The sequence below is a fragment of the Danio rerio genome, chromosome 3 (genome assembly GCF_049306965.1).
Source record: "Danio rerio strain Tuebingen ecotype United States chromosome 3, GRCz12tu, whole genome shotgun sequence".
Classification (NCBI taxonomy): domain Eukaryota; kingdom Metazoa; phylum Chordata; class Actinopteri; order Cypriniformes; family Danionidae; genus Danio; species Danio rerio.
The window spans coordinates 49,386,304-49,400,265 of NC_133178.1; the positions used below are offsets into that span (position 1 = coordinate 49,386,304).

The 13,962-nt window shown below is 32.3% G+C and overlaps 1 protein-coding gene across 1 annotated transcript in view; it reads left to right on the top strand.

Annotated features, from left to right (window-relative positions):
* The window catches only part of tbcd (tubulin folding cofactor D), a 97,311-nt gene that overhangs the window by 66,464 nt on the left and 16,885 nt on the right, over nucleotides 1-13,962 (top strand). Inside the window, exons 24-30 of the mRNA XM_073944965.1 lie at nucleotides 2,734-2,796; nucleotides 2,899-2,975; nucleotides 3,065-3,146; nucleotides 6,794-6,912; nucleotides 9,405-9,496; nucleotides 9,674-9,814; nucleotides 11,593-11,676. Coding sequence (XP_073801066.1) covers nucleotides 2,734-2,796; nucleotides 2,899-2,975; nucleotides 3,065-3,146; nucleotides 6,794-6,912; nucleotides 9,405-9,496; nucleotides 9,674-9,814; nucleotides 11,593-11,676 — 658 coding nt within the window. The remainder of the gene's footprint in view (nucleotides 1-2,733; nucleotides 2,797-2,898; nucleotides 2,976-3,064; nucleotides 3,147-6,793; nucleotides 6,913-9,404; nucleotides 9,497-9,673; nucleotides 9,815-11,592; nucleotides 11,677-13,962) is intronic.

Sequence of the window (13,962 nt, forward strand, 5' to 3'; positions counted from 1 at the left end):
ATGTTCTCCCTGCGTTCGCGTGGGTTTCCTCCGGGTGCTCCGGTTTCCCCCACAGTCCAAAGACATGCGGTACAGGTGAATTGGGTAGGCTAAGTTGTCCGTAGTGTAAGAGTGTGTGTGTGAAAGTGGATGTTTCCCAGAGATGGGTTGCGGCTGGAAGTGCATCCGCTGCGTAAAAACTTGATGGATAATTTGGTGGTTCATTCCGCTGTGGCAACCCCGGATTAATAAAGGGACTAAGCCGACAAGAAAATGAAATGAAATTACTGAATAATTTTATTGCATCAATTCATCAGTGAATGGTGCCGTGCTGCTGTGACTTCATCCTTGCAGGCTCCTGATAGGCTGATTAAGAGGTCAAGGGCAGCCATTTTGTGTTTCAATCATTGTAGTTCTTAATTTACAACACTTAAAGGTGCAGTAGGTGATCTTCCACAATGCTAACATTTTAGCATAAATCTCTGAATCACAGTCCCTCCCCTACCATCTAGAGCCACGATTCCTTAAACACGAGCACATCAAAAGAACCCTCTCTCGTGAGTTTAAAGTGACTAGTGCTTGTCCGGCGGCGTGCAGTCCAAACTGACATGCTAGTTCAGAGCAAGTATTTAGAGTTGCATGGCAAACAATATAGGGAGAGACTAGGCGGAATAGCGGTATTTACTTGTGTTTTGTTGTTAAAATAATTAAAGTCTACATTATCAATGTTGTAAAAGGTCTCTTATGGAACTGAAAATAATTTTATCAATCTTTTATTGGAAGATTTTAGTGGCTGAACAACACTTCTGTGAAGATATAATCCATTTGTAACAACATCTAATGTTACATCAGCTTTACTTGAAGCTAAAATAGTTAAAAAAAAAAAAAAAAAATTTCCTGTCTAAGAGAAATCCTTCAGACATTGTGTCATCCTTTCTCCAGCATGCAAGGGTAACTCCAATATTGATTCAGGTTTTTCAAAAGTTTTTATTCTGCAGGTTTTTACCGGTCGTGCGCATGCTCTCTCTTGTGAATGCGCGGCGGTCGGCGGAGCTGCGTACAAACGGCTGCGCAGTTGTTCAAATCTGCATTTGCTGACAGACAGATTGGGCTAGTTTTCGGAATTATTAGAGATAACGGTCTGACTCTATTTAATTGGATGAACATTTTTTTGTTTTATGCCTTACCCAAAATATAAAAATACATATAAATACATTAAGATCATTTACTTTAATCTACTTTTAATTCAGAACTTAAGAATCAGTCTCAAACTTTACTCCTACTCTTGAAGTTCTACTTCTTACTAAGAATTTGTTGACACTTGAGTCAAAATTTAAGGCCCAATCCCAATTCTATCCCTTAAGCCTGGTTTATGCTTCTGCGTCGAGTGATCGGCATGACCCATGGCGCATGCAATGTGCGTAGCTAAGCATTCACACTTCTGCGCCCTGTTTCTGTTGCTCTGCAATAGCACTTCCGAAATGCTAGCTTGCAGGCTACACTATTTCCCAATCTCTCTTTGTGTTTCGGGTGTACTAGGTTCTATAAGGATCCATTCTTGGCCCTCTATTATTTTCTCTCTACATTCTTCCTTTAAGCGCAACACTCCGCAAACATAACATAAACTACCACTGCTATGCTGATGACCTCTAACTAAATTTTCCTATTAAACTAGGAAAAGATTTATCATTAGAACACCTTTTCTTATGCCTAACTGACATTAAGACTTGGATGACCAATAACTCTCAGCAACTAAATCAAAATAAAACAGAAGTGCTCCTATCAGGTCCTGCTGCTTCCAGCGATTCAATTAAAACTCAGCTTGGATTTCTAAGTAATCTGCACAGTCAAGCCAAGAATCTCGGGGTAATCTTTGATCCACTTTTGCAGTTTGACAAGCATGTAAATGCTGTTGTAAAGAGCAGCTTTTTCCAACTTCGATCGGTGGCAAAAGTTAAACCATTTCTTTCTAAAGATCTAGAAACTGTAACCTATGCTTTTATCTCCGCTCAGTTAGACTACTGCAACTCCTTGTACATTGGTCTACCTCAATCAACACTTTCTCCGTTACGGTTGGTCCAGAATGCAGCTGTCAGATTAATAACAGGAACTAAGAAAAGAGATCATATCTCCCCTGTCCTCACCTCATTGCACTGGCTTCCTATAAAATTCAGATTTTAAAATCCTTATTTTTATGTATAAAGCTTTGCACAATTCTACCCCAGCCTATGTCAGCGGGCTTATTAGGCCATATACAGCCTGTAGACCATTAAGTCGATTAATCCGATGATCAGTTTCTTTTGTCGATCCCTCGGTCTCGCTGCAAATCAAAAGGTAATCGAGGTTTCTGTGTTGTAGCCCCAAGGCTCTGGAACAGTCCCCAGTTGAACATCAGAATTTCCCCATCCTTGGATACTTCTAAATCTAACTTAAAGACTTATTTTTACTCCCTTGCCTTTGAGTGACTCATATATGTAATTTCTTATTTGTATTTTAGCATTACATTTATACATGTATATTTTCTTTTCTTACATATTTAATACAAGTTTTATTGTATTTTCTTAAATATTGTATCTCATTGTAAAGCACTTTGGATCAACTTGGGTTGTATTAAATTGTGCTCTATAAATGAAGTTTGCCTTGCATTGCCTTGGCTTTTAGCAAACTAAAGATTGTAATTTTTGATTTCATGTGACCGTCTTTAATACATGTCTCAGAGTTTTTCACCCTGATCTGGTATTGTCTTTTTTTCAGTGTGTAGCCTCATTGAAAAGCTCTCTCTCTCCAAGATGCCCTTCAAAGATGAGCCAGTTATCGGTGAGTGCTCTACATCTGCACAAGGAGTGATGCTTTGATGGATTTGTGGTGTTGTTGATAGATTTGACGCATTTATGTAATGACTTTTCTGATTTCTCGCAGCTGGTTGGCAGTGGCTGATCGATGACAGCTTGAAGAACCTTCACCTGTTCTCCAGTGGAGTCAGACGGGGCATACAGGTACAATCCCAAATCAAACACACACAGAGAATGGCTTACAGCTGAATAGAGTGTGGATGTGATGAAAATAATGTATGTGCTTTCTGAAGGATGCCGCAGTCTCGGCATTGGCAGCGTTGTGTTGGCAGTATTATCAGGTTGAACCTGGAGTAGCGGATGTGAAAATGCAAGGTACAGGAAACAACTTTAATTTTGACTTTTTTTTTTCTTTTTATTCTTAATCATTAAAAAAATAATAGGTAAAATGCATGTCCAGCCAGGTCCAAACTTATAGTCTATAATAGGGCTTTCATAATAACCACAATTTTAACAAACCAACCGTACAGGAATGAAATCAACTGCAAAACCCTTTTTAAACACTAAATTATTGCACACTGAAGGTTAAATAAATTCATAATAAATAAAAGAGTTGTTTTTTGTTTGTTTGTTTGTTTTTTTCTTTTAATTGTTTTATCTGAAACTGAAGCAATGGCAGATACTCTTGTGCCAAAACCAAAAACTTTGGCAAGTCAGTGAGCAAAAAGGACAGTTAGCTATAGCCTTGGTGAAATCTGTCAGACCTGACAAAAGCGCAATTTGTGCCTAGGATTTTTAAGTACAGGCTGTCTAGCTGAAGTTATTTCAATTAAAATGACTTGAATCAAAATGATAAGAATAGGGTATATGTACATAGACTTTTCATTTCAGCTAGCCAGCCTTAGCGCTTCCGCTTCCATTATAAAAATTTTTACTGCCTGATAGATATATACGATATAAAGTGACTCTCACACTGGGCAAGATGCACTCTATTTAATTATTTAATTAAACGTATTTATATATAATTAGACTTATTTATATATAATTGTATATATTTGACTTAGTGCTATTTAATTATTAGCCTTATTGCTATTTATTTATTAGTAACATAAATCAAATTAGATTGTACAAATATGTTGAAATAAAAATGGGTTCAGTGGTTTTAAAAACATACAGGATTATTTTAGCATGGCAAAACAATATTTTCTTACCATTTTTATATTTTCTTAAATCTAAAGGCATCAATGTGCCAAAATAAATGAGTATTTCCTTAAAACAAGCAAAATAGTTTGCCAGTGAGGTAAGCAAAACAATCTTGAGGTAACATTATTTTGCTTTTGCCCCATTGGTAAATCTTTTTGTATGTTTTGGGGAAAAACAATACCAAAACAAGACAATGTTTTTGGCTTGTCCATAAAAATGCTATCATTTTTAACTAATCATTTTTAGATATTTGATCTAAAAACAAGACAACCAATCAAAGTAAGAAAAGCATTTTTTGCAGCTAAACTGCTAGACCAGTGCAATTTGTTTCTATGCCAGCATATACTGTATGCCTGGAGAATAAATATATATATATTTTATATATGGTTTTATGTTGTTTAAATTTATTTATTTATTTATTAGTAAAAATATATATTTAATAATTATGGCAGCACAGTGGGTAGTGCTTTCGCCTCACAGCAAGCAGGTTGCTGGTTCAAGCCATGGCTGGGTCAGATGGCATTTCTGTGTGGAGTCTGGTCCTCCAGGTTGGGGGTTGAGCGTTAGTCTAACTACCCACCTCGTAAAAATGAGATGTTATGAAACACCAACGTGTGGATCGAGCCCTGGCTGTTTTAGTTGGTATTTCTGTGTGGAGTTTGCATGCTCTCACCATGGATTTCCTCCGGGTGCTCCGGTTTCCCCCATAGTCCAAAGACATGCGGTATAGGTGAATTGAATAAGCTAAATTGGCCGTAATGTAATTGACTGTGTGCAAAAGTGTGTGGGTGTTTCCCAGTGTTGAGAAGGGCATCTTCTGCATAAAACATATGCTGGATAAATTGGTGGTTTAGTCCGCTGTAGCGACCCTAAATTAATAAAAGGACTAGGCCGAAAAGAAAATAAATTAATGAATGAAACGGCAACATGGTGCGGCTATATATCAACTTCGATATAAACGGCCCTGGAAGTTAATAAGTAATCAAATATTGTGTTATTTTGTTCAGTTTCTGCTTTCAGGATTTAACAGTAGGCTAAATAAAAATGGTTTATAGCAAATCATATCTGTTTATCTGTCAATAAAAATTTGAATTGCACAACTTGACACCAGAGCTGTACATGCAATTTGAAACCTTTATATGCGGGGGTGTTTGGCAGGAATACTGCATATCATGCTATTGAACCATCCAGATTTACCGCAAGATACATTTCCTCACTGCGCCAGCCCTAGGCTACAATTTAGCAGAAAAGAGTAGTTTTAAGATCACATGAAGTCCTTTTTCATTTTTCTTCCCAAATTATTTTTTGTAATAATTCTAAAGCATATCTAAACAGTTAGTTAGTTAGTTAGTTAGTTAGTTAGTTAGTTACAATGTTGCCCAAAGTGCTGAACACAATTATTACTAAATAAAATAAAACCTACATCACATACATAATTTGAACATAAGGCAAACCCCTCAACATTAAAAAGGCTCAAATGCTAAAGAACAAAGATGGAGTTTGAGACGCTTTTTAAAACAGATAGAGTAGGAGCATGTCTGATGTGGGGTGGAAGCCCGTTCCAGAGTTTTGGGGCCATAACAGCAAAAGCCTGATCTCCACTTCGCTTATACCAGAACCTTGGTACAGAAAGAAATAATTATCAGAAAACCTTAGTGACCTTCCCGGATTATACAGGTCTGATAAGTAAGGTGGTGCCAGATCATTAAAGGATTTAAAAACAAAAATAATATTTTAAAATCAATCCGTGACCTAACAGGCAGCCAGCCCAGAGAGAAAAGACCTGAGGATATGTGCTCGTACTTGCGAGTCCCTATCAGAAGTCTCGCAGCTGCATTTTGTACTAATTGCAATCTATTCAGGGCATTTTGACTAATACTCACATATAGATAATTACAATTGTCAAGTCTTCTCAAAATAAAAGCATGGATCACCTTCTCAAGGTCATTAAAAGAGAGAAATGACTTCACTTTTGCCAAGTCGTAAATGGAAAAAAAATGGATTTAACAACTGAATCTAATTGTTTGTTAAATTTCAGATCACTATCGAAATGAAACCCAAGGTTTTTTCTTTTTTCTTCATTGAAATTGAAAAAATTGACAACAGCCAGGTCTTTACCTCGATTAGACATCTCATAAGGGAGTCAAGCCCATTTTTATCTTTACTTTTTAAAAGGGACATAAATCTAAGTGTCTTCAGCATAAAAATGAAAAGCCACCCCATATTTACGAAAATGGATCCTAAAGGTGAAATATATTAAGAAAATAAATTAGGTCGAAGGGTAGACTCTTGCGGAACTCCACATGTCAGGGGTCTAGAGGATAAAAAGGTCTGACCAACATTAACACAAAAGCTTCTGTTTAACAAATAAGATCTAAACTATTTAAGAGCAGAGCCCTGAATGCGCACCAAATCCTCAAGACGGAAATAAGGATCTCATGGTCTATAGTGTCAAAAGCTGCAGTAAGGTCAAGAAGCATACGGATCATAGAGTTCCCCCTAGTCCCTAAATAACAGAATGTCATCCATCACGCGTAGCGGTGCAGACTTTTTTTATTTTAACAATAAAAAGGGAGGCGTCTTCAAACTCTACCCCTAAACCTACCCCTCATTAGAGGATGACCAAATCGTACTAAATGGTACAAATGAGATTGTACAAATGAATATGAATATAATTAGCCACTATATCAATAAAGTTACAAATTGCATTGCTCATCGTAAATCAGTACTAATGGTTTTGAAATTATTGAATGTTTAACAAGCAGTAATTGAGTGTACGTGACATGCTTTCTGCCATTTATCTATTTGTGGACACACAGAAGAGCTGGTCAGTCAGTACCTATCGGCCCTGCAGAGTCCAGAGGTTTTGACTCGCTGTGGCTGTGCTCTCGCCTTGGGCTCACTACCTCCGTTCATGATCCACAACAAACTACAGCAGGTCAGACCCTTAGAACTCTTATAGGACGAGACTTAAACCACAGTCACACTAGACTTTGAGCATGTGAAACTTTCTATAATGTAATTGTGTTTATAATTTATCTCACTAAATAGGTAATAGTGCTGGGCATTCTTTGCAATTGATCACATCCAAAATAAAAGTTTGTTTTAACACAATATATGTTTATCTATTATATATTTATTATGTATATTGACACAAACACACACATACATAGAAAAAAAACTTTTGTTACAAAAATATTGGAATTTATATATAATTGGTATCATGTACATGCAGTTGAAATCAGAATTATTAGAAACCGTTTAATTTTTTATTTACTCTATTTCTGTTTAACAGAGCTGATGTTTTAAACACATATTTAAGCATAATAGTTTTAATAACTCATCTCTAATAACTGTTTTATTTTATCTTTACCATGATGACAGTAAATGAAGTGACATTTAAAGGCTTAACTAGGTTAATTAGATTAACTAGGCAGGTTAGGGTAATTAGGCAAGTTATTGTATAAAGATGGTTTGTTCTGTGAACTATCGGAAAACAATTGCCTAAAGGGGCTAATAATTTTGTCCTTAAAATGGTGTTAAATTTAAAAAAAAAAAAAGCTTTTATTCTAGTCGAAAAAAAAACAAATAAGACTTTCTCTAGAAGAAAAAATATTATTAGACAACTGTGATTTTTTTTTACATTTATTTATTTATATTTTTGCTCTGTTAAACATCATTTGGAAAATCTAAAAAAAAAATAAAAAAAATGTAAAGGTGAGCTAATAATTCTGACTTCAACTGTATATAATTGAGATCTCAATATATATATATATATATATATATATATATATATATATATATATATATATATTTTTTTTTTTTTTTTTTTTTTTTTTTAAATACATTAATTTTTGTTTAACGGAGAGAAAAACAAAATTGTGAAAATTTCTTTGCTCTGTTAAACATAATTTGGGAAATATTAAATATTAAGTTTAAAAAAAAAACTTTTTATTTTGGATATGCTAAATTTTGTTTAATTTTTGCACTAAATAATACCTAACAATTTAAATGAAGAAATACATATTTTTGCTTTTGCATAATGTTTAAGTTCTGTAGTCTAAAAACGTAAATTTAAGATTAATCAAATTCAAAAAGAGCTTTATTGACGGGTATGTTTATTAGAAGGAATTACAAGGAATCTGTTGTCGTGATAAATGTTTTCACCGTGTGACAGAATGACAGTGACAGGACAAAAACATTTAAAAATAAGAAGTAAAGAGATTAAAATATAAAAATTGACAAATGTATGTACAGGTATATTACTATATACAATATGTTGTATGTATAGCTATAGTATGTGCACACTGAAATCTAAACTAAGTTGTTAAATCAAAAAAGTATATGCATATATAAATAGTGTTTTTATTATATAAATATATAAAGTGTATATATACATGCACACACAAACACACACACACACACACACACACACACAGTTAAAGTCAGAATTATATAACAACAAAATTAAAATGAAGACTAAAATAATAAAAAAAACAAATTAATTTAAAAAATAAATTGAGTAAAAGAAAAGAATCTTCTACACTTTAGAAATCTGTAAGATGCTTAATAAGCGGCATTTAGGTGTTAAAAGCTTTTAAGGCATTTAGGTGTTAAGAACCTTTTTAACTTGGATATAAAAACAGAAAAAGATGATGCCTTTATCTAATAGATAGAGGCAAATCATTCCAAAATTTATAAGCAGCTATGAGCATAAGCATGTAAGTAAATAAATAAATAATAAATGCAAAAATAACTGCAAAAATAAACGCAAATAAGTAAATAAACAGTAAAGTAAATAATTATATAAATTAATAAGTAAATCAATGAGTAAAAAGTAAATAAATGTGTAAATAAACAATTAAGTCAATAAATAAATAAATAAATAAATAAATAAGTATATAAACAATTAATTCAATAATTTTGTAAGTAAATAAATAAATTAATAAACAGTTAAATAAATAAATACACAAGTAAATAATTTAATAAACAAATTAGTAAATAAACAACTAATTAAATAATTAGGTAAGTAAATAAACACTTATATAAATAAGTAAACAAATAATACATTTCATATTTAAGTAAATAATAAAAAAGTTAAGTAAATAAACAAATAAAAAAGTAAAGAAATAAGATAATAAGTAAATAAACAAGTAAATAATTAATCATGTACATAATAAAGTAAACAGTTAAGTAAATCAATAAACAAACAAGTAAATAGATAAGTAAATAAACAAGTAAAAAATAAGTAAACAATTAAATTATTTAAATAATCAAGTAAATAATTAAATAAATAAATAAATAAACAGTTAATGGAAAAAATAACTAAATACATGAGTTAATAATTTGTTATCTAAAAAAGTAAAAAACTGAAAAAAATAAAAAGGTGTCCTATTTGTTTTCCTAATCATTTTCATACATGTCCTCCAGATCCTGTCTGGGCTCCAGGCCACCTGTAGGGTTGCTCAGAAAGGGGAGAGTCTAACAGAAGCCAGGAGGGATGCTGCCACAGCCATGTCTCAGTGAGTAACACCACTGTCTGAAGAAGAAGAAGAACCAGTCCGGCTGAGCCTAGCATGAGCCAGCCTGGTCAACGCCTCCTGCTGCTTCCTGCTGGACCTGAAATTCGTGTCTCATTCACTGCTTTGTCCCATCTTGCGCTGCGTGTCCATATGTCCTTTGTCTTCTTGTCTTCTCAGGGTGTGTGTGGCTGTAGGAGTGTGTGCGCAAGGCAGGCCAGACCAAGTCCTGTGTGAGGACAATATAAGGCCTGTGTATGAAGCCCTGCTGGGCTGTATGAACGACTACAGCACTGACAGCAGAGGAGACGTGGGGGCCTGGTGAGTTTAAGTGCCTTTTTGGAGGTGTGCATGTGTACAAACCACAGTTCACAGTCTGCACAAAGTCGATTCAATACATGCTCTTAAAAATGTCTTTATTGTTTTCATTTTAGTTTTATTGTCTAAAAATGAATTCACACAAGTCTAAAAACATGGTATTTTTTGTTATGTAATAAAAAGAAAAGTAAAAAACTGCTGCAACATTTTTATTTAAAATTTAAAGGTTACATTTTACATAAATTCATAACTATAAAACTAGATAAACTCAGTATTGTCCTTAATTACCGGTAAATTTAAAACAACAATAATAATAATATAATAATAATAATAATATTATTATTATTATTATTATTATTATTATTAATATTATTATTATTATTATTATTATTATTATTATTATTATTATTATTAACAATAACAACAGTAACGGCGATTATTATTATTAACAACAACAACAATAACTGTTTAATATTATTGTTATCAGTAATAGTAGTAGAAGTAGTATATTAATTATTATTATTATTATTATTATTATTATTATTATTATTATTATTATTATTATAAATTATGTTAATACAACAACAATAATAATAATAATAAATGTTGTTATAATAATAATATTAATAATAATAATAATTATTATTATTATTATTATTATTATTATTATTATTACTATTATTATATTAACAATAACAACAGTAACAGCAATTATTATTAACGACAACAACAACAATAACTGATTAATATTTTATTAATCTACTAATCTAATATTTGTTATTAGTAATAGTAGTAGAAGCAGTATATTAACAATTATTATTATTATTATTATTATTATTATAAATGTTGTTAATACAATAATAATAATAATAATAAGAATAATAATAATAAACGTTGTTAATACAATAATAATATTAATAATAATAATAATAATAATAATAATTATTATTATTATTATTATTATTATTATTATTATTATTATTAATATCATTATTATTATTATTATTATTATTATTATTATTATTATTATTATTATTGTTGTATTAACAACATTTATTATTATTGTTGTTGTTGCTGTTATTGTTGATATTGTTAATAATACTTACAATGATAAAAAATAAATATTATTATTCAAATAATAATAATTATTATTATAATAATAATAATGATACTATTAACATTATTATTATTATTATTATTATTGTTGTTGTTGGTGGTATTATATTAACAATAACAACAGTAATGACGATTATTATTATTATTATTATTATTATTATTATTAATAATATTATTTTTATTATTATTATTAATAACAACAACAACAACTGTGATTAATATTATTGTTATTAGTAGTAGTAGTAGAAGTAGTATATTAACAATAATTATATTATTATTTATATTATTGTTGTTGATATTATTATTATTATTATTATTAATTTTATTATTCAAAATAATGATAATAATATACTACTTTGTAAAAAAAAAATTACGTGCTAATTAGTTTAATATATAAGAAAACAAAATACGATTTTACCAAAAACGGTAGATTATATTGCCTAAAGTATATCCACAGCCTTACTGCCCCCAGGAGTGATGCATTCCTGACATTCCTCACAGGTGCCTTCAGGCACAGCAAACCTTCAGCATGATGCTGAAAATGTCAACAAGCAACATGTCCAACAATCTTTAATGCCTTCATGACTAACAGCATCAACAAATATTTGAAGCATTTATTGTGTGGTTATCTTGGAGCAGTTTGGCAGTGTGACTCTGTGTTTCAGGGTGCGAGCGGCAGCAATGAGCAGCCTCATGGACGTGACATTGCTGGTGGTGGCATCGGCTCCAGAGCTGCTGTCCTCTGACATGTGAGTTAATATCAGTTACCCTTAGAGGGGACCTACTGTATTATCCAAAATGTGTGTAAACAACCGGCCTGTAATGAGAAAAATGCAGACATTATAATCCCAATGAATTATTAACGATAATAATTTCCAGGTTCCACAACCTCCCCTACATTTACATACAATCAGGATTCTTCTAGGATTTTGTGGGACCTTTTTTTAAAAATGTATTTTTATTTGTTTAGATATTTTTGTTTTTTTGCCTAAAATGACTGATTTTGCTATTACTTTTTTTCTCAAAACTTCTGGCATTATTTGCAGTTCTTGTGTTTTGCTGTGAAAACACACACACACACACACACACACACACACCAAAAAAAAAAAAAACACTGAACTGCAAAATCCTGGAGGGACTGATTATGATAATCTGAGTAATCTAAGGCTACATAACACAACAACCACGTTGCCAAAAACATACTTTAGGCGAAAATTGCCTAAAATGCTGCATTACATATGGCAGGCCAATATTTGCCACTGTCAGTCTGTTAGTAAACAGTACCTGTTTGGAGCTGATAACATGCCATCAGTTGCTTGCACTTGTGTTTATGCATGCTTTGTTGAGTGTGTAAAATTTGTCTTCACTTTTGGATGTAAAATGAAGTAACTCCTCACTTTGCTCATGAAGCTTTAGGACAGTAGTTCCCAACCTTTTTTTTCCTGAGACCCCCTTTTCCCGCTGGAAAATATTGTATAGCTCCCCTCCACATTTAATGATATTATCACTCCTATAAGTTTGCAGTAATGATGACAAAAAATTTTTGTTATATCTAGATATGTTTATGCACAAATAATAGCCTAATGTAAAATATAAAAGCAAAACTTTAAATTAACCCTATTTAAAATTCAATAACAAAAATCAGTGTTAGGGGAAAAAAATAATGTAGTCTCTTACAATTTAATACTTACATGTTAATTGTTATACTCTATTAATTAGGGTGAGGAATGCTGCGAGGAGAATGAGTGAGACTGTCTTTTTTGTGGAGGACGGATTACAAATTTGTCCATTTTTGGTCAGCTAGATCAGTGGTCCTCAACCTTTTTTATCACCTCGGTGGGGTCAACGCTTGACAATTGACAATTTTCAAGTTTTGTAGGTTGCTAGGCAACCATCAATTGTTTTCTTAGAGGATGACAAGCTGACAAAGCATTGCTGTCGCTCTTATACAAATTTTATGTATGGAGAAAATTACAAAGCACTGCAGTGTTTGTGTGTTCTGTGTTTGTCTGAGAAAATTAGTCTTTCCAAAATGTGAATATTCCATACAAGCTGCCGCTGATCAGTCAGTTCTTGTCACGGGACTTGCGGTGCGCTAGTGGGGTTCATTGGCTTGAGCACTGCTTGTGGGCCGTCATTTGTGATCTCCATTAGTTGATCTTCTTCCACATCTATAGTGGATTCACCTGATTTGTTGACAAATAAGTAGGCCCACACAGAATCTGTGCGCGCAGAATTCCGCAGATTTTTAGCCCATCATTGATTCAGTTTATTTACTTGTGTAAATGTGTGTCATTTTTTCAGTTTTTCAATTAATTACAGTAATAATATTGACTAATGTGAATATATTCATATGATTAATTTACAATGCAGTTTTTAAAGTAATATTTTCTGTCTTTTAGTAGATATCAGAGAGACTTGGTTTGTTTACCAAATCAAGTGGATTTAATTGGATTTGCGTTGTAAACATTAAATAAAAGTAAAAAAGGTAATATTTTTTATTTCATATATTAAGATTTTAGTTATGATACTCACAAAATAATTCTGCATAAATCCGCAGATTTTTAACAATTCTGCGCAGAAATAGCAAAAAATGTCCGCAGATTCCATCTGACCCTACAAATGGGTTACGAATCCATACCTTGGCAGTTCGTTGTTCCTTCACTGGGCCTTTTCCTCTTAGCTAGGAAACTTTCCGAAGACGTCTGTTTTATACTCATTTTGCTGCATGTGGGTTTAATTTTGGGCGATCAAGTAACTGTGATGTAACCAATGTCGGCAATGTTCGCCACGTAACCAATATAAGCTAATATAAAACTAGTGCATAGCTACATCACATGCATAAATCAAGCCATGGACATTACATTAAGAGGCCTAAAGGTTTGAAAAAAAGCCTATATATCAAAAGAAGATGGACAAATGAGAACGTTTCTGTCATAAACTATACTAAAACAGCTTGTCAAAAGCTGCGCACAGATTGCATACAGGAATAGAGAAAAGAGCGCTCTTTAATTATCAGCTGTTAGTTAGTGCCC